This window comes from Leptonychotes weddellii, chromosome 8, assembly GCF_054177405.1.
Source record: "Leptonychotes weddellii isolate Sample4059 chromosome 8, ASM5417740v2, whole genome shotgun sequence".
Classification (NCBI taxonomy): Eukaryota; Metazoa; Chordata; class Mammalia; order Carnivora; family Phocidae; genus Leptonychotes; species Leptonychotes weddellii.
In genome coordinates this window covers 97,717,552-97,739,909 of record NC_138376.1, presented here as the reverse complement: position 1 = coordinate 97,739,909, position 22,358 = coordinate 97,717,552, and the positions used below count along the sequence as shown (strand labels likewise).

General features: G+C 36.5%; 1 protein-coding gene and 1 pseudogene across 1 annotated transcript in view; both read right to left on the bottom strand.

Annotated features, from left to right (window-relative positions):
- Positions 1-9,302: 9,302 nt before the first annotated feature.
- Positions 9,303-22,358, bottom strand: part of C8H6orf58 (chromosome 8 C6orf58 homolog) — a 20,119-nt gene continuing 7,063 nt past the window's right edge. Inside the window, exons 5-6 of the mRNA XM_006730291.3 lie at positions 20,156-20,394; positions 9,303-9,645 (exon numbers count right to left, since the gene is read on the bottom strand). Coding sequence (XP_006730354.2) covers positions 9,518-9,645; positions 20,156-20,394 — 367 coding nt within the window. The 3' untranslated portion in view covers positions 9,303-9,517. The remainder of the gene's footprint in view (positions 9,646-20,155; positions 20,395-22,358) is intronic.
- Positions 13,564-14,158, bottom strand: LOC102727680 (ORM1-like protein 1 pseudogene; annotated as a pseudogene).

Sequence of the window (22,358 nt, the reverse complement as noted above, 5' to 3'; positions counted from 1 at the left end):
CTTCATGCACCCACGTTGCTCCTCCCGGTGGAAGGAGGAGGGTTGCTGCATTTCTGTCACTTTCAAGACCACTGCACAGAGATTGGTCGCCCGATCGTTCCCCAGTTCCCAAGTTTATGGCAACATGTAGCTGAAAGGCCACTCTGGGACTCTGGAATTGTAGCCAGCTTCCCCACTCCAATGTTTGAGAACTCTGCTGCACTAAGTCACCCCCGTTCTTTCTGTGACCCAGGGATCCTGAGACCAAACTGTCCCACCTAGGATTTTGCCCTGCTTTGCCACCTGAGCACCTTTGAGGCAGGGATGTCCCTCACGGGAGCAGACTTATAAAAGTTCTGATTTTGCACTCCACTGCTATATTACTTTCCGGTAGCCAGGTTACAGAGGCTCCCTCCCCCTGTGGTTTATCTTCTGATATATTCCCTCAGATTCACATCTCCACACGTCCTACCTTGCAAAAGTGGCTACTTTTCTATTTGTAGAATTGCAGCAATTCTTTTCTTAGGTCGAATTCACAGGTGTTCAGAATGATATGATAGGTAACTAGCTGAATTCAAGGGACCAGATGAAACATGGGTCCCCTAGTCTTTTGCCATCTTTTCTTCATACTATCACATTTTTAGCAAAGAGCTGCAATAATGGGAGATTATAGTATAAAGAAAAAGAAGGCTATACCTAGATTTATAGGTAGTTTGAAAGATCAGTCAGCTTTTACCTTGGAAGTCAGGGACTTGGATCATAGAAATCCGAGAACTAGTTGAGTGAAATAAAGAAAAATCAGGAGAGTATGTTGTACACCCCAAACTAATGTAACATTGCATGTCAGATTTTGAGCATAAAATTTGTGAAAAATTGACATGACTAAAGCCATCTTAAAATAGAGTTGGAGAGGCCACTGTGGAGAAACTCCTTACCCATCGTTATTTGGACTGGGCAAAATGGCAATTGTTTTAGGCAATTGTGTGAAAAGTCAACAGAACATTGACCATCCTGAATCATAAGTCTGTTAGTTGTGGACTTTCTGAAGATAGAGTAATTAAATAATGCAAACCAAGAATAGTTTCATTTGTTAACACCCACAGAATAGTCAATCTGTGTGTCACCAAAAGTGGCTCAGCCTCTTAGTAATTTTTTTTCCCTTTTATCCAAATCATGTAGTTGCCCCCTTCCTCTTTTTCATAAAAACTCCTTGTTTGCTCCCCAGAGGCAGATACTTTCTGGTTACTGTGGGAATCTGTACTCCCCAAATTGCAATTCTTTAATCCCAAATAAATGTTCTTTGCCTCTCGTGCAGCTCTTCATTTTTAGGTTGACAACTTCATAGGTAAGACATAGGTAAAAAGAGAGAGAGCTTGGAGATTGGTCCCCCGATTGTTCCCCAGTACATGTAAATGTAAAAATTAAAAGACTTTTCTTTTCATTTTCTTTTCAGAAAAATCTCTCTCAGCCTCTGTTGATTCTTAGGGAATGTAGGGCACCATCCTGCCCAAAATATGATTCAAACAATGATGACATTTCACTGTGAAAGACAATGAGACCTAGTGTGTCAAAACATTGATCACAGTATGAAATCCTTTGAAAAATCAGGCACTGAGGATACCTGGGTGGCTCAGTTGTTTAAGCGACTGCCTTCGGCTCAGGTCATGATCCTGGAGTCCCTAGATCGAGTCCCGCATCGGGCTCCCTGCTTGGCGGGGAGTCTGCTTCTCCCTCTGACCCTCCTCCCTCTCATGTGCTCTCTCTCATTCTCTCTCTCTCAAATAAATAAATAAAAATCTTTAAAAAAAAAAAAGAAAAATCAGGCACTGGTATGTCCAGAACTGCAGTGGTCCTGTTGGATAAATACTTGTTTTTCACAAAGAATAATAAGAGTTGGGTTTTTTTTTCCTAATTAGTATACAGTGTTGATCTAAAACCCAACATTGTTTCTTAGGAAGGTTCTTTGCCAACATAAGAAAAAATTTGTAGAATAAATGGAATGAAAAGCACTGCTTCAACATAAGTGCTTAGTTTTCACTTTTTTTTTTTTTGAAAGAGATGACCTATTCATATACATATTTTCACTCTGGAACCAAAGCTCTTAAGCCAAGCAGGAAAACAATTACGAAGGAGCTATCATCACTGATGTGTGGTAGGAGCTAAGTTTTAATGCATCATTTCCATCTGTCCGTATTACTTAAGGGAAGACTCATTTATGCTTCAATACTAGAGAATTGAATATATTTTATATTTTATTTTTAAAAGAACCATTACCTGGTCCAAGTGGTTGATTGAACAGACTTTTTCACTAAATACTCATTGAAATTCTAAAGGAAAAGAAATTAGGGAAATCAGAGAAAGATGACTTCAAGCAATATCTGGAAGACATGATATTGATTAATTTAACTTGGTGAATGGCAAACCACCCAGCAGCTCAGCAGTCTACCTGGAGAGTCAATGGACAGTTTTCAGAGAGATCTGAAACACAATTAAGCTCCAAGGTGCAGAGAATGCAGACAAGCCTAGCCTGAAGCTGGGTGGGTGATGAGTGAAGAAGGGAAAGGGCGTTCTCAGCCTTTACCGGAACACATCATAGGGAAGTACATGGATGCTGATACAGGGCTCACAGGCTACCATTCCCATTTTGCATTTGGCCCAGAGGCATACGAGTAAATGAAACCAATAGCAAATATTTGCTTAAAGGGAAAAGCAGAAGCAAAAACAAACCGAACTGTACACATTTAAGCTGTGAAGAATATAATAGAAACAAGATAAGATTATAGCATTGCCTGCTGTGGTTCAGCATTGTTTAGGGAGTTTTAGCCAAGGAAGGAAAGAAGGAAGGAAGAAAGGGAGGGAGGGAGAGGGACGAAGGAAATCAATAGGGTATAAATATGGAAAAGAAAGAATCAAATTTATGATTATTTACAAGTGATAAGATCATGTACCTGGGAAGTCAAAGATAATAAAAGAACCATTAACACAGATGAAGGAGTTTAAACAGCCACTGCTTCCTAGAATCAAAATAGAAAATTCAAGGCTTTCCTATATTTGAGGGGTAAAACAGATAAACCCAAAGAAAGAAATCAGAAAACTAAACAAAATATGTAGCAATGGTGAAAGAACAGATAAATGGAACAGAAAAAGATAAAAAATTGGCCCAAGTATGTGAAACAATTTGGCATAGGATAAAAGTGGTGCTTCAAATCAGTTTGATCTTTCAATAAAGTGTTGGGCTAAATGACTAAAAATCACAGTAGATCATTACCTCAGCCAAATTAATCATGTATCAGTGCAAAAAACTAAATTTTTGATGATTCAGAGAGTTTGAAAAATTATATAATCACAGAAATACTAGAATAAATACTGGTGAATAATCCCAAGTTTATTTATTTTTTATTTTATTTTTTTTTTAAGATTTTATTTATTTATTTGAGACAGAGAGCATGAGAGGGAGGAGGGTCAGAGGGAGAAGCAGACTCCCTGCCGAGCAGGGAGCCCGATGCGGGACTCGATCCAGGGACTCCAGGATCATGACCTGAGCCGAAGGCAGTCGCTTAACCAACTGAGCCACCCAGGCACCCTAATCCCAAATTTAAAGACCCTTTGAAGTTAATGTCACCAAAGGTAGAAAACAATTATGATCTGCTCAAGATTTTTTTTTCATTAAAACAAAACATGAAACATGGAAGTGAAGTTGGAAAATGATGTGGAAACCTATTGAAATTCAGGATTTAATGGCTGTTCTTAGTATGTTGGGGCTCTTTTCATTGTAAGTGAATTAAGATTTTATTTGGTGTTCTCCAGGTGATTCAAACAGAGGTAGCATTTCCAGAAAATTCATCTATAGTCTTTCAGATATATATTTCTCAGCTTTGGTCCAAATATGGTGCTGCTATAATCTGCCCAAAATACTTGGTCCAGGAGCCTTGTAAGGAAGCCTTGTAAAATGTATTATTTAGATAAACAGTGATTTCTGGTTGTTAGGAAGATCGTGCCAGATCTAGTATGTCCTCTGTCAGAAGAAACCAGAGCACAAAAGGTATTTCTAGAACTGTGTTATTTACAAATTTCTAGAAGTATGTTTCTATTTATCTCATGGATATTGATATAGTTATGCATTCCCCAGAGGTCTGGCTTCATAAAGATCAAGGTGTCCAAGAGCTGGTTTAGAAGAGGATTGGTGAAACCTATTAGTAGTCTTTAATGGCACAGCAGTAAGGCTGAGGAAAACCTTTTAGAAACATCGTTATCCAGTTTTCTTCTTCATGGCATGCATTGGAAGAGCCCAAGAGGAGATGGATGGTACATAGCTGATAGAGTGTTGTATAAAAGTATATGTATAATCTGGTTCTATGGACTAACTGTGGAAAAGAGGGGAGATAGACTCCAGTATTTTTTTAAAGATTTTATTTATTTATTTGTGAGGGAGAGCGCCCATGAGCAGGGGGAGGGCCAAAGGGAGAAGGAGAAGCAGACTCCCCGCTGAGCAGGGAGCCCAACGACACAGACCAAGGGATCCCAGGACTCCGGGATAATGACCTGAGCCAAAGGCAGATGCTAAACCAGACTGAGCCACCCAGGTGTTCCTAAGACTCCCATATTGAACAATCTGTTTCTTTATCACACACTTGGAATCTAGAGTAATGTGTAAAACGATAGTCCTGTGGTTTTCCAATAGGAAACATAGTATTGAGGAAAATATGGGAAAGCGGCTCCGGTACCATCCGTGGGATAAGTGAGCACGTCCTCACGAAGGCCCCCTAGCGCTTATCTACTTTTTACTTCATCCTTACTAGCAACTATTTACTTCCCAGAAAGAAGGCTCACATACCAACCAGAGTGTTGCAAACCTTGAAATCTGGCTCATTTTATATTGCAGCTGAGAGCAAATGCTTATTTTCTGCAAGAGAATGTATACTAATGTTTTTCAAATTTTAAAGTTATTATCAACATCAGCACTGGAAATCTGGTTTCTTGAATGTTAGTTGGAATGATCCTTTAAACGTGTGCTATTTTCTTTGTTGGGCCCATAAAATATGTAAATATGTAATTGTAAATATATTGCCAATTTATAATACCCGTTTAAAGACTGCATTAAGCAAAATAAAATATCCTCAGTTATTACATAGGGTGAAATATGTACAATGATGAGATTCTTTTGATTATTACTAGATGGTACTATAAAAACTTAAATATAACATATTCTCTCTCTTTTTTTTTCTGTTCTCTGTTTTAGGTTCTTTCCAAATGGCATCTTAATGATTGCAAGTCTAATCATAACTAATACTTATTTAATGACACTGGACAAATAGTATTGTATTAGTTGAGTGACCTTAGACAAGTCACTTATCCTCTCTGTTCTCAGTTTCCTCATCTGTGAAATGTAAGTAGTAAGTGTACCTATCTAGCTCGTAAGAGTTGTTGTGATGTTTAGGTGAGCAAATAGATGTAAGCATTTAGAGAAATCCTTGACATTGTGTAGGTTTGTTATTATTATTATTTACCAGATACTCTACCAGACACTTTGATATAAAATGTGTATTTGTGTGTATGTTTTCCAAATTTTAACTTTCCGAAGATCAGAACTGAGACTTGAACTAATATCTGCATGACTCCAAACTACATGGACTTAATCCCTAGGCACATAGCCTCTCAGGGTGCGGTGCTGGGGCTCCTTAAGCATTCAATCTCCATTAACCACTCAGTTCTTCAACATTTATTAAGTGCCTACCATGAACCAAAAATGGTGGTAGTTTCAGGGGACATTCTCAGCTTCTATAGAGAGAGGCAGGTTCTGCCAGCAAGGAGAACGGTTGGAATAGGATAAATCTTGGGCAAGCCATTCTGAGTGGCATCACATTCCTCCAAAAATAGTTCTGTTTGGGTTTCTTTTTTTTTTTAAGATTTATTTATTTATGTTGGGGGGGGGGCGGGCAGAGGGCGCCAGGAGAGAGAGTCCCAAGCAGACTCCAAGGGTGAGCGCAGAGCCCAATGTGGGGCTCCAACCCACAACCCCGAGTTCATGACCCCAGCTGAAACCAAGAGTCCAGCACTCAACCAACTGCACCATCCAGTTGCCCCTATTTGTTTTTTAATATGGATGCTGCCTTAAATTGAAGTAATGCATGGAATTCTAGTATGGAATTTCAAAAACCCAAGCACATGAGATACCAATTTTACAGAAACAATAAGGCCTTCTCATTTTCCTTGAAATCTCTCCATATACAGAGTGTAGTCACATGGTTCCTTTGCCAGCACTTCTCAGTCAACACTCTCCTTCAGCTATCTCCCTTTCCAGTTAGGCCACACAGTTTGAATGGGAGCTGTTATGTTATTTCAGATCTGATCTCCAAGCCCCCACACTTCCTGTGATATTAACTAGTCCAAGATTAGGCCCCAGACTCAGGCTGGGTCAGTCATGGCACTGTGGCCTTTTTGCCTTGGCTGAATACACCAAGGGTAGGCCTATGACCTAAAAAGAGTAACTCAGTATCCTTCCCTGGGGCTTTTTTCAAATTGGAATTAGGGAAAGCCAGCCGGTGCCTCTTGGTAGAAGGAGCAGCAACATGTGGGACGCAGGTGCTGGGAAGCAGGGCAAGCAAGAAGCCAGCCTCTAATGGGAAAAAAATGAAGCTGAAAAACAGAGAAGCAGAGGCAAGAGGTTGGGTTAGAGAGTCCTGGCAGTGTTCATGGCCCAAGGATTGATTAACAACTCTCCTTTAATTACATTTGACAACAAGGTGTCCCTCCACTAGATCCCCTTTTTGCCCTAGGGGGTTTGATTTGGGTTATCGTCACTTTAATGAAAGGAACTCTTACTAATCCAGGTAATCGCTTATTCTATCAAAAGTGTAGCTGAGTGTAAATTGTTATCCCATAATCTGTTTGGGTTTAATTCTCACAGTATGTGGGTGTAATACCAAAAGAAGCCCAAAAGGTAAAACAAGGAGTTAATATGTTCAAAGCTTATGGTTCATTAGGACTAATGAGAATGTTGAAGGGATGCACGCCCCCAGAAATGCCAAGCACTTTGCAAATGGGTACATGGTTTCAGTCCTCAGCCTGCAAGTCTAAGCACTCCAAACATTCTGCTCCTTGGAATTCCATTAGTTTTAGAGACGAGGTGAGTGGTGTGACTTGACTTCATTAATTTATAAAGGTCCTGATTTCAATCCCGTACACCAATTAATTAAACATATATTTCCCAGATATGTAAACTTGGAAATTCAAAACTAAAAGGATTTCAGGAGACTTGGTTCTCGTGTGAAATCCTAAAGCAATAAACCAATTCAGATGATCTCTTCCTGTGGTTCTCTCTCCCTCTCTCTCTCCTTTTGTTCCAGTGGAAATAATGTAGGATCATGAGATTCCATTATACCAATGTGTTGCCTATGAAAGCAGAATCCTAAAATAAGGATGTGACTGGGGCATAGGAACAGAGAGGAAATGGAGACTCATTTATTAGTTTTATGCCTCTTTTAAACACAGAAAGAACATACTCTAATTAGGAACAGTATGGAATCATTCCTCTACTAATGAATATACAGATCAAATTACAGCTAGCTGCTTTGTGTAGGAATAATATAGAACATAAAAAATAAAAGCATGCTTTGCAAAAGTTTTTTATTATTGAAAAATTTTCTATTAGTTCACCTTTCTCTGCGTCATTGCAATAAAGTGTACTACGGGTTCAAAATGATTTTTTTTTTTTTTAAATTATTGGTAGGCCAGAGCTGGCCCTCCACCCCATAAACAGAAGGGTTACTTCTCACAAACAAGTGTGACTTCCTAACTTCTTCCTTTGTAGAAATGGCCCCCCTTATTTTCCACTCCTCAAAAGATCACATTATTAGGAGTGTCTATGAAATGCTACTTCTCTCCACCCACTATAGTTAATTCAGTCAATTTACTTTTTGTCCCATTTGATTTTATTACTTTTTCTTTATTTTTGTGACTATTTTGCTACACTATATCCTAGTGATCAGATGGGATAGCCGCAATTCCTTGCTTATTCTGATTTTGTCTTCTGAAACTTATTATGCACTTTGATTGTCAGGTAATTTCTACTCTTTTCTTCCAGTATCCATAGTATATGCCTGTGGCTTTCATATTAAAATAAAACTCGGTTTTAGCATTTGAAACCTCTATCAATTCTTTTTCATTTATTCACACTTTCATTTTTTTTTCACTTATTCATCCAAATAAGACTATATTTGAGTGCTTAGTAAAACTTCTGTCCTGGGTCCTAAGGATGCAGCTATTATAGAAAATAAAGTTTTACCATCATGGAGCTCCCACACTGGTGTAGGAAGGCAGACAAGAAACAAAGAAACTAACAGAGCATGTGATGGGTGGAGATAAGTGATATGAAGAAAAAAATAAAGCAGGATAAAAAGGATAGAGATTGTTGAGTGGGCACAAATTTACACAATGAAGTCAAAGAATATCCTGACAGTCAGAGAAGGTGGCACTGGAAAAAAGACCGGTAGGAGGTGAGGAGATGAGGCAGGCAGTGATTTGGGGGAAGAGCATTCTTGACAGAAAGGAAACAATGCTCTGAAAATCATGACTCATGGGTGTGTTTTAGTGTTTGAGGAAGAGCAAGGAGGCCGGTGTGAAAGGGGAGAGTGGGAGGAGAGCAGGGCAAAGGGAGTGAGGGATCCAGATCACATCAGCTGCATGAGCCACATATATATATGCTGTGGGTTTTGCCCTGGGAGAGAGCACAAGCCATTTTAAGTTTGAGCAGAGGAGAAACATGATCTGACTTACAATTGAAAAGATCCCTCTGGTCATGATGTGGACATTACTTATATCAGAAAGAGAGCAAGGGTAGGAGCATTTCTTTTTCCAACAGTTAGAGGGCAGATTTAGTCTGTGGATGAGGCCCTGGGAAAACCTGCATATGAAAGCTTTCTTTCAGCTCTGGAAGTCACCACCTCTATCTCCTGAAAGAGAACAACACTGACAAACATGACCCTTAAGCATTCATTATCAAGTGTGGACCAGAGGAGGGCAAACAGTGTGTAATTGCTATAAAACTGTAGTCAGTGGAAACACACACACAAGAAGACAAATCAGTATGTATTCCATCTGCCAGTTCTGTTTTATGAGTTTTAAAAATTTAATTGACTGTCAGTATTTAGTTTTAAAATGTTCTGGATTTTGGTTATAAATCAGCAAGACATATTGCTCTAAATGTCATGTAATTAGGTTATATAGGGTAACAACAAAAGAGCCATATAATTTTAATGTCTGTTTATTGATTTCACAGTGATTTATAATAGCTTAAGATAATTTCCTTTAGATGCTAAACATTTTAAGTATTGATAAATTTAAAAAATCAAGAATTATTAATTGAGGAAAAATAATCATAGCATTAATTTGAATTTAATGTTAGAATGCATGGATGGAATCCGAACAAGTGAGCATAAATCAAAAATATCAACAAGAAAACTATATGGTTATGATCACATTAAAATTTTGAAATTACTGTTGCTCAACAAATTAGAACTGTTCATCTTTAGTTCATTAATTAAACATTGGGAACACTCTGAAATGTTGGATTAAAGATTTCAAGAATTATTTGAAAAAGCTCTAGAACTTCCTTCCTTACATCATGATTCTTCATTAAAATTGTCCATACAGTCAATAAAAATGAACCTGGAAAAGATATAAAATTTACATGTAAATTCAAGTTAATACTTAATTGTTAAAATGTTTATTTTGCATATATATTTTTTGTATATAAAAATTTTGCATGTATTTTGCATATAAAAATTAACATTCATTACTTGATAATTATACACATGAAGTTTTTAAATTTAAAATTTATTGACCAACTCATTATAAAAATTAATAAGAAATACAAATAATCAGAAAACTAGGAAAAGTGCATAAACACATAGAAAGAATTGTAAATTCATCAACAAAACTAAAAGGCAACCTCAGAATGGGAGAAGATATTTGCAAATGACATATCAGATAAAGGGATAGTATCCAAGATCTGTAAAGAACTTATCAGACTCAACACTCAAAGAACAAATAAGCCAGTCAAGAAATGGGCAGAAGGCATGAACAGACATTTCTCCAAAGAAGACATACAAATGGCCAACAGACACATGAAAAAATGCTCCACATCACTTGCCATCAAGGAAATACAAATCAAAAGCACAATGAGATATCATCTCACACCAGTCAAAATGGCTAAAATGAACAAGTCAGGAAACAACCAATGTTGGTGAGGATGTAGAGAAAGGGGAACCCTCTTACACTGTTGGTGGGAGTGCAAGCTGGTGCAGCCACTCTGGAAAACAGTATGGAGGGTCCTCAAGAAGTTGAAAATAGAGGTACCCCATGACCTAATAATTGCACTACTAGGTATTTACACAAGAGATACAGATGTACTGATCCGAAAGAGCAACTGCACCCCAATGTTTATAGCAGCAATGTCCACAATAGTCAAACTATGGAAAGAGCCTAGATGTCCACTGACAGATGAATGAATAAAGATGTGATATATACATACAATGGAATATTACTCAGCCACCAAAAAGGATGAAATCTTACCATTTACAATTTACAATGATGTGGAGGAACTGGAGGGTATTATGCTGAGCAAAATAAGTCAATCGGAGAAAGACAATTATCATATGGTTTCACTCATATGTGGAATATAAGAAACAGTGCAGAGGATCATAGGGGAAGGGAGGGAAAACTGAATGGGAAGAAATCAGAGCGGGAGACAGATCTTAAGCGACTCTTAACTATAGGAAACAAACTGAGAGTTGCTGGAGGGGTAGGTGGGTGGGGGGATGGAGTAATTGGGTGCATGAAGGAGGGAACATGATGTATTGAGCAGTGGGTGTTATATAAAACTGCTGAATTACTGAACTCTACATCTGAAACTAATGATGTACTATATGTTGGCTAATGAATTTAAATTAAAAAAAGAAAGAATTATAAATTCATACAACAGTGAAGAAGCATTTTCTGCATAAGAAACTAACCTAAGTTAGAGAAATTGCTATACAGTAGTGGCTTAGAGAAAACAGAAGCCTCAGTTCAGTTTTATGACAAAAATGTAAACTCCTGAAAACTATTTTAAGTACCACTCAGCAATATATGACTCATTGACTTTAATTCATTTCCTTTCTACAAATGTATTGGTAAAATCATAAACCCTATGCCAAGAAAAACATACATAAAATGCCATTATTACATTATTGACAAAGCTTATAAGAGAAAATAATGCCTACAGTTATAGTAAATTTATTAAATGAAATGCTACATATCCTTTAAGCAGAAGGAGTTGGATCAATATTTCCTGATATCAAAGAGCTTCAAGAAAATTTTCTAGTAAAAAAATATAGTGCAAGGCAGTGAGTATGATTTCATTTGTGCAAACAACATAGGTTTTATTTATCCACTTATATACACTGTTTTATGTACAAACACATTCTAGGAATTTGCACCACTTTTAAAAATTGGGTGAAGGGCCAAGAAATGTAAATGAAGAGAGGTGGGAAGAAGACTTTAATTTTCATTTAATGTTTCAAAGCACTTAGACATTTAAAGTTTGAATACAATAAATATAGTTTAAGATAAATCAGTAAAAGTAACAGCAATTTAAAAGAAAAAGAGTTTTTAAAACAATTTTTGAAGAGAAGAAATATTTCAGGTTAGATCTGTTAACATATGAGAGGTATCAGTTTGAAAGTGTCCAGAACGCTTGGTCCCAGGTCTACTTCTGTTTTCTTCCTACACTCTGGGGATGGGAGGATAATGCTTAATTGTAAACATCATTTACTCCTTTCCATGGAGATGGAGCATGTTACCTGATTGGTGGATGAAAGTATTTGGTTCATGTTTCTCAATTAGCTAGAGCTAATCTGTTATAAAGTCCCAAGACCCAAGGATAGCTCTTTTCTCTTCTTTCTATTTAAACTAGTGAGGAAGTTAGGCTAGTTTTAAATCTTCATATTTGATCAATGTTGAGTCAGTCAACACATCCAACAAGAAAGCAAAGGGCTGACACTAGAGTTCAGACTTATCTAGAGGATAGATTTCAGTATATAGGAGGATGATGTGTTAAAGAGAAGGAACACAGGCTTTAACATAATATGCCAGGATGCAAATTTATTGTCTCATTTCCAGCTGGTGAATTATTTAAACTTACAAAACCTCTGTTTCTTTATTAGTAAAATATTGGCAATAAAGTTTTCTTACACCAAAGAAAAATGTTATTAAAGTATAGATTACTGGTTATTTAAAAATACGTGGGAAAAGACAAACATACAAAGGCATTATCATACAACTGATTTCTATACTCAATACTTTCGGAATACAAAACAATGATCATTACCCCCAAAAAATCAGTTTATTGAAACAAATTGATTTTTAAGTTGGTCTAAAACTCTCTTCACTCTTTTGTTTACAAATGTTACTAGGTTTTTCAGTTTCATCTCGTATCCGAGCTTTGTTTTTTGACATGTTTACTTCTCAAAGTAGGATGTAGTTATCTCTTGGAGTTAATGTCAGCAGCTATGAGAACGTTCTCTAAGTCAAGAATTCAATACAATTGCTGCTTTGGAAATAGTTACCACTTTGGCTTACCTACACCAAGACTCATGTATTGAAAGGCAAATATTAATGGGCAAAATACAGGGGTTGAGAGCAGGAGGACTAAGAAAAGATGTTTTCTTTTACTTTGGACCTGCTAAAAAAAACCCACTCCATTATTTACTTTTGTACTGTTGCTGGAGAAGGGGTTTCTGCCAGACCACAGGTCAGCTATATAGTTGTTCATTTTATTTCCTTTTATAAAAAATGGCAGACTTTAATAATTTGAGTAAGCAGAGGCTTTTAAATTACCATATACTTTAACTGCATGAAATAAATTATTTTCTTAACTGGTTTAGCAGCCTTTTGTCTGGAAAGGTAGCAAAATCCACTTTGTTCCAGATTTAGAAGGCTGACTCCCAGGCTGTTTGTAAGATGCCCAGAGCCTTCTAACACCAGTCATGACAGTGGGCCTTCCTGAACCCAGTAACTTAATAAATGTAAAAATGACCTCATCTATCAATACAATGTGGAGCTAGCAAAACCAACGAAGTACACTCATACAATAGGGATTGGCTGGTATAAAACAAGAGAGTATATTTCCTCTTAAATAATGCAAGGAGATATGTGGTAATCAAAACAATCTATAATAAACTTGTGAAGAGATGATTCTGGTTTACATGTAAGTCTACTTAAACTGACCATGACGAAATGATTGGAAATTTTCTTCTCTTAACATAATCCCATTCATTACAAGCTAAGCTGGTCTTGGTTTCTTATAAATCTGGTATTTCCTTGGATTTATCTATTACACCCTCACTTTATAGCCATTTAGTTTATAAGCTGGGCTTGCCTAGCTTGCTATAAATCCTCTCTTCAGAAAGATCCCAGGTACATTAAACAGAGGCATCTTCTAGTAAAAATCTTCACTTCTTAACAGCATGTGAAGAACCAGCAACTGGCCCTCGAATTAAATACCTCTCATTTCACATCATCACAGAAACAGTGCAGTTTACTAACCATTCTTTCCTTAGAGAAAACTCAATAATAATAAAAATTTTGGTTCAGTTTCAAAACATTTTAATAGTTATTAATTCCAAGCATCCAAACACCATGTGACTTTGGCATTTTTGGAATTAGCAACCCAGGAGAGAAGCTTTGTTTAGACGTGAGTTGGATCATACTTTGTATAGAGACTTGCCAGAAAATAAAGAATTGTTGGGAAAATTGTACAAAACTTCTGTGCAGAGGTAACCTGCCCTCCACAGTCCATTGTTCCCAGGGAGTTAGGAGCCTTGCTTTACTGTGGTCAGGAGTCTCAAAAGGCATTCCTTTTACTGCATGCAAAAATCATACATCCCAGAATATGTATAATATTCGTTAAGGTATAAGCGACAGGAACACTGAAGAAGGGACTACTGAGGAAGATAATATGAAGCAAGCCAACTGCTGACATATGTCAGCCACCTACCCCAGCTGTTCATTACACAGGTACATGGATTCACCTCACTTTGGACAACTCTAATATTCATATTTGCTCCACCGCCCCACACTGGGCAGCTGGCTGAGAGCAGGACCAGCTCCGTGGTGTCTCTTCAAAGCCAAATGCCTATGATCAGCTCCAGCCTTGGCAATATATTTTTATAAAAGTATTGTAGTGATATTTATATATGATAAAGGGAAAAAAAGCACCTGACACAATTTCAGGCACATGGTAGGTGTTTAATAAGTAGGAGTTAACCACTTAACTTTACATCTTAACTTTATGTCGCACCCCATTGTGTACTTTCAATTTAATGCAATAGATTATCAGATTGAAAATTTAGTAAGTTTTTTAATTGAAATATAATTGACATATAACATTGTGTTAGTTTTGGGAGTACAATGTAATTATATATATATGATTATCACAATAAGTTTAGTTAACATCTGTCACCAGATATGGTCACAGATTTTTTTCTTGTGATGAGAACTTTTAAGATATACTCCCTTAGCAACTTGCAAATATATAATACAATATTGTTAACTACAGTCACCATACCATACATTACATCTCCCTGACTTATTTATCTTCTATCTGGAAGTTTGTATCTTTTGACCACCTTTGCCCATTTTACCCAACCCCTACCCCCTGTCTCTGGCAACCACTAATCTCTTTTCTATATCTATGAGTTTGATTTTTTATAAATTCCATGTAAAATGAGATCAGACAGTATTTTTCTTTCTCTGACTTATTTCACTTAGCATAAAGCCCTCAAGGTTCATCCATGTTGTTGCAATTGACAGGATTTTATACTTTTTTATGGCTGATAATATTCCATTTTATATCTATTGATACATATGTGTGAATATATACGTATACGTCACATTTTCTTCACCCATTCATCCACTGATGGACACTTAACATTGTTTCCATGCCTTAGCTATTGTAAATAACGTAAATAATGCTGCACTGAATGTGGGGCTGTATATATCTTTCTGAGACAGTGACCTCAGTTCCTTCAGATAAATACTCAGAAGTGGAATTACTGGATCATATAGTGGTTCTATTTTTAATTTTTGAGAAAACTTTATACTATTTTTCATAGTGGCTACACCAATCTACTTCCCCACCAGCAGTTCATAAGGGTTCCCTTTTCTCCACATTCTCCTTAATATTTGTTACATCTTGTCTTTTTAATAATAGCCATTCTAACAGGTATGAGGTGGTATCTCATTGTGGTTTTCCCTGATCTCTGCATTTTCGTGATGACTAGTGATGTTGAGCACTTTTTCATGCACCTGTTGGTCTTCTTTGGAAAAATGTCTTCTTTGGAAAAATGTCTGTTCAGATCTGCCCATTTTTAAATCAGATTTTTAAAATGTTTTTTGGATATTTATCCCCAATCAGATATATGATTTACAAACAATTTCTCCCATTTTGTAGGGTTTTTTCCTTTTTTTTTTTTTGATGATTTCCTTTGCTTCCTTTTTATTTGATATAGTCCCATTTGTATTTTGTTGTTGTTGCCTTTGCTTTTGGTGTCAAATCCAAAAACTCATCAGTAAGACCAGTGTTAAGGAGCTTACCCCCTGTTTTTTCCTAGGGGATTATGGTTCTAGGTTTCACTGCCAAGTCTTTAATTCATTTGCATTTGGGGTAAGATAATGGCCCAATTTCATTATTTTGCAGGTGGCTGTCCAGTTCTCTCAGCACCACTTATTTAAGAGAATGTCCTTTCCCTATTGTATATTCTCAGCTCCTTTGTTGTAAATTAACTGACCACACATGTGTGGGCTTATTTCTGGGCTCTTTATTCTGTTCCATTGATCTATGTGTCTGTTTTTGTGCCAGTACCTTACTGTTTAGGTAACTATAGCTTTGTAGTAGTTTGAAAATTGTAAGTGAGATGCCTCCAGCTTTGTTCTTCTTTCTCAAGATTTCTTTGGCTATGCAGGGTCTTTTGTGGTTGCATCCACGTTTTAGGATTGTTTTATTTCTGTGAAAAATGACACTGGAATTTTAATAGACAATGCATTAAATCTGTAGACTGCTTTGCGTAGTATGGACATTTTAACAATATTAATGTTTCCAATTCATAAACATGGAATTTCTTTCCATTTACTTGTGTCTTTTTCAATTTCTTTCATTAATGTCATAGTTTTTAGTGTACAGGTCTTTCACCTCTTTGGTTAAATTTATTTCTAGGTATTTTACTTTTGATATAATTATAAATGGAATTGTTTTTCTTAATTTATAAGTTTATAGGTTATGAACCCACCACTATTACATTAGATTATCCTGAATTTAACTGTATTTATCAGAGGGATTTATGCTTTCATATGTTTTATTGCTACTAATTAGCAACTCTTTTGTTTCAGCTTAAACAAATCCCTTTAACTTTTCTTATAAAGCTAGTCTAGTGGTGCTGAACCCCTTCAGCTTTTGCTTGTCTGGAGAACTCTTTATTTTTCCTTCAATTCTAAAGAAATATTTTGTCAGGTAGAGTAATCATGGTTGGGAGTTTTTTCTTTCAGCACTTTAAATAATTCATGCTACCCTTCTGGCTGGTAAAATTTCTCCTGAAAAATCTGCTGAGTCTTATGGGGGCAGGGGGGTTCCCTTGTACATAATGAGTTGTTTTTCTCTTATTGCTTTTAAGATTCTCTATTTGTCTTTAACTTTTGACAATTTAATTATAATGTGTCTTGGTGTAGCTTTTTTGGAGTTCATCTTATCTGGAACTCTAGGTTTCCTGAATCTGGATGTCTGTGTCCTTCCCCAAGTTACAGAAATTTTCAGTCATTATTTCTTTCAGTGCATTTTCTGCCCCTTTCTCTATCTCTTCTATTTCTGGGAGCCTTGCAACACAAATATTGGTCCACTTGATATTGTGCCATAAATGTCTTTAAGCTATCTTCATCCTTTCTCATTCTTCTCTCTTTTTGCTCCTCCCATTAATGAAATCTGCTGCCTTGTACTCAAGTTCCAGATCCTGTCTTCCACTTCATCCAAACTGCAGTTGAATCTCTCTATTGAATTTTTCAGCTCCGTTATTATATTTTTTTCAGGTTGGTAATTTCAGTTTGGTACTTTCTTATATTTTATATTTCCCTGTTGAAATTTTTACTTTGTTCATGAATTCTTTTCCTGACCTCAGAGAGCATCTTTATGACCATTATTTTGAACTCTTTATCAGGTAAATCACTTATCTCCATTTTATTAAAGTCTTTTTCAGAGGTTTTATGCTGTTCTGTTGTTTGGAACATATTCCTCTGTGTCTTCATTTTCCTTGCCTTTCTGTGCTGGTTTCTATGGATTGGACAAAACAACCACCTCTCCCAGTTTTGAAGAAGAGGCCTCTGTATAAAAGATAAATCTTATTCAACCCTGCCCTTGCTCTTGGTTGTCTTTCAATCCTTTGTGAAACTGCTTAGTGTGTTCTTAATGGCCCCCAGTAGTTAAAGGTGGGCTAAGACCTGTCAGTATCCCAAAGAGGCAGAGCTCAGTCAACACCTGGATGCCAGATGATTTTAAGCTGGATCCTCAGGTAGCAGCTTTTGTTTGTTACAGTCCTACGGAACCCATGAATTTAATTAAGCCCTGTTGGCCATCAGAGCCATGCAATCAAGGGGTATCCTCTGAAAAAAAACATGACACAGATGTGTGTACAAGTTCCTTTCCAGGAGATATCTCCACCCTGAAGCAAAACAAAGGGAAAGCGCCAAGATGGCACTTATCAAGTTCTTGGTTTCTGGAGAGTAGGCAATATTAAATAGGAAGCCTGCCCCTCAGTCCATAGCTATTAAAATGAACAAATAGGCCTCTTTCATGAAAAGACTGGGTGTGTTTCAGTTTGCTGCCTCTGCTTTGGACCCTTGGGAATTTGCCACAATGAGTCTGCACAAACCTTTTAAGAACTGTCTCTTAGTTTGCTATAGACTTCTGGGCCTTGTGGATGCAAGCCTGCTGGCTTTCAAAACTTCTGACAGTTTTAAATCTTCATTCAGTCTTCACTGTTTATTTTAAATATCACCCATGGGGGTAAAAAGTAATAAAATCTAGGCAAGCTTTGTTTTCTTACTAATTTATACCTAATACTATTTTGCAACTTTAATATGAGCTTTACTCTTAGAATATGTATAGTCAAGGATTAAAACTTAATGTCACTGTAGATAAAGAAATGGTTCAGAAGTTTACATAATTAAAAACGAAAAACTCCGTGCCAAGTCTTACCATCAGCAAAAATGTTAAAAAGCTAATTTGAAGCCTGAAAAGTTTAATTTTATTTTGTAGATTAAATTAAATGAATTTAGCTTAGGTTTCTTGTGGAAAACACTTCTGGAGACTAAAAAGTAGCTAAATGACACTTCGAAACTTTACTGTAAATGTATACATATGTTTCTATCAAAGATTAACTGAAAATGCTCATTTTTAAATATCAATATTTGTTTTTCACTCATGCTTTGTTTTCTTTTTTTTTTAAGTATATTTGTTCTTTTTTTATTTTAAGATTTTATTTATTTATTTGACACAGAAAGACACAGCAAGAGAGGGAACACAAGCAGGGGGAGTGGGAGAGGGAGAAGCAGGCTTCCCGCTGAGCAGGGAGCCTGATGTGGGGCTCAATCCCAGGACTCTGGGATCATGACCTGAGCCAAAGGCAGACGCTTAACGACTGAGCCACCTAGGTGCCCCATTCTCATGCTTTGTTTTCAATACATCTGTTTTCTCTATTCTCTGCTTACTTGAAAACTTCAAGATCTTTGACACTGTGACTGAATTCTGAGTATCAATGGGGAGTGATTGCCATGAGACTGACAACTACATGAGAGTAAATGCCTCATTATACAACATCTGCACAATTATACTATCAAAGCTCACCATTTTTTCACCAATAGTTTTCAACATTTACTCTCCCATTTTTTTTCTTGTGAAAGCAATTCAAAACTGCATGACATAAAGCTGAATTTCAGTAAAACTGAATCTTGTAATAAAATCTTGTAGTATGGTACTTTCAAGCTTTAAATGAAATAACTTCCACTCTCCACTCAGTTCTTCACCTTGTACATCTTAAGAGGAAAGATCCAGTTTATACAACCCAGGCCTACAATGCAATTATGTCATCTGATAATTTGGCAGAGATAAGCAGGTGATAACCAAAATTCATGCTTCTCCTTTCATGGTATAGATTTGTCACACAAAAGTAGTTCTTAGAAAACAGTTTAATTCCTTAGCCCACTTGCTTCTCCAAACATGAAAGTATCTTTCTACTGGTGGGATGTGGATTATATAGAAGCCAGGGGTTGAAATAAGCACAGATGGAAGGAGACTTAGTCCTCTACTCATTTTGTAAAGGGAACCTGCCATTGACTGAGAATATTGCACTGGAAATATTACTATGGCAAGAAGAAACTGCAATTGCATGAAAGCCTTAAATGTTTGGGCTTATTTTTTACTTGAATTAATTCAAATAAGATTTCAAAACATATATTTAATGTATTTATGTTTACTTTGCTTGTATATCTTTCAGATTCTTTCAGGGGGTGTAAAATAGTAATATTTTAATTATGTTTTCAGCTTGGTTCACTGCATAAGAGCATATCTAGAAAATTGAGATGATGTGGTCATTCGAATATACAAATATAGATTCCTTCCCTTTTTCATTCTGAAGGAAGTCCTATAGTTGAAGAGCTGCAGCAGAATACTTCATCCATGGCTAGTATGGCTAGATGAAGGGAGCTCACATAAGTCAATTTGCTAGTTTTTCCCATTAATCATGATTAATCAGATTTTCTTTTGAGATTTCATTTTTTTTTCTAAATTTAAGAGCAATGTATGAGGTTTTTAAAAAAGGAATATGATAACAGCAGCAAAGGATTATATCTGGGTTTGTGGATGAAAAGTGGACTGGAGGCAGTCTGGTGGCATCATGGATCAATAAAGATGCATAAGAAAGGACAGGCTACCATTAGAAGGACCAAAAACTGTGGAATGGATATCCATGGAAAAATCATGACTTTCTTTAATAGTATGTGTTATAACGATCTTTGTATCTGATAAAATCATTATTTCTTCCTTTTTTCAATGAAATATTAATTTTCTTTAAGGTATTGCTTATAAGGCCCTTACCTGGAGAGTTATCCACTTTGGGAAGAAAACTTAGAACAAGCAGGACGGTGTTTTGAAAGTCGGTAAAGTCGCTGATGAAGGGGGCTCTATCGCCGTTAACAAGCATTCGTGGTGGCAGGCCCTTCTGGAATTCATATGTTCTAACCAAAGTTGTAGGAAAGAGGGATGCAGCTAAAAAGTCCACAGCCACACACCAACTTCTTCCAAAATTTGCTTCTGGTTTAGAATAATACTCCAACCTAAGAGACAAGTGGAAGCAGGTACAATTATAATTAGTCCACTCAGAACTTCAGCCTCATTATTTTCTTTTTTGTTGTTTTTTATTTTTTAGTTTCAAGTTTTTATTTAAATTCTAGTTAGTTAACATATAGTGTAATATTGGTTTCAGGAGTAGAATTCAGTGATTCATCACTTATGTATAATACCCAGTGCTCATCACAAGTGAGGAACAATGGCTTAAATAAACGGCAAGCCCTAAGAACAATGGCTTAAATAAACTACAAAGCCTTAGGAACAATGGCTTAAAAAAACACTAGGAAAGAGGTGAGGGCACCAGTTCAAGGCACAGAGGCGTATAAACAAAATCAGATCAAATGGAAGCCTTTCAAATGATTTAATTGAATGTGTTATTGGACAATTCACCTAATAAGTCAGTTAATATGTAGTCAAGTAAAAAAATAAAAATACACTTTTAAAGGCTCATTTTAATTTAAAATACAGATATACATGCACCAACCAATCCTAGGATCCAAGACCACAGAGTTTTAAGTATATGTAGACTATACAGAGTTCAGTGTTGTCTCACGTAAATAAAAAACCCTAATATATTCTTTTACCTAAAAAAGTAACACATGAGATTTGAAGGAAATGCCCCAGTATGTAGTAGATTGCAAACATGACCTCAATTTTTCAAAACTCTTTATATCTCTGTTTTTTGTTTTTCCCAGTGCCCCTTCCCTGTTACAATTGGAAGGAGGTGGGAAGGAGAGAGGCATAACTTTCTGACCCTGGCTCAGCCATATGATTTCATTTGGCCAATAGGATATTAGCCAACTTGACACAATGTAAGCTTGAAATATTTTTCACAATTTGGTTTCTCTCTCCTTGCCATTCTGCCATCAGTATGGCAAACACTCAAGCTTGCCTGCTGAAGAATGAAAGACAAGTGCAGCAGAGCTGAGCTTCACTCATCCCTGTGATGCCAATCAAAATCAGCTAACATGAGGTGAGCCCAGGGAAGGTCAGCAGAACTGTCCAGCTGAATGTTAAACATGTGAGGAATAAACACTGCTGTATGACACTGAGATTTAGTGGTTATCAACTGTGCTACATTCTCATGAAAAAAATGGAATGAAGCACAGGGCAACACACCCAATAAACTGCGGACTTCTCAACAACGAAAGTGAAGCTAAAAATTAATGGAGATATGCCTTCAAAAATTACCAGCTGAACCTTCTGTAATCACTCAAAGCCTCAGGCAAAAATCGTGATAGAAAAATGATATTTTAAGAATGCAAATTACCTACAATTTTTTCTTCTTATACAACTGTTCTGAATTGACTAGTATGTAAGTCCTAACAAACAAAGTAATCCAAGAAATAAAAAGATATGGGATACTGGAAATGGGTGATTTAACACAAAGAAAAGACAAAGGAAATCTACTACAAAGATACTAGAGACCTAAGAATCATATCTGACCATTTGGGCAGAGCAGAGCAAGTCAACAGCTTTGAAAGAAACCTCTTCAAGAAGAAGAAATTGATATAATTCTGGATGCTTTTAAACATGTTGAGAAGAAACTTCCTTGGTTTGCCAATTTGAAGTAATTAGTGTTGTGTACAATAGAAAGTAAACAAAAATGCACAAAAAATGATCAGCTCTAAAGGGAATAAGATAACAAAGAAAAATAATTATAATTAGTTTAGTACGTATGATATGAAGAGTAATTAATAGTTAAAATAATGTAGCCGCTGAACATTGACCCAATCCAAATCACTACACAATTATGCAGAGAAAGTAAGAAGTGGGAAGAATCTGTGTGGAGTGGGGGTGAGGGGAACTCAGTGGTAATTTTCTATGGTCATGATAAAAAGGATAATACTTAGATCTGCAAATCGGGAAATGTTATAGGATTTTTTATTTTTAGAAATATAGTACCAAATATCAAAGTAACCAGCGTTTATAGTAGTATTCTCCCTGGATA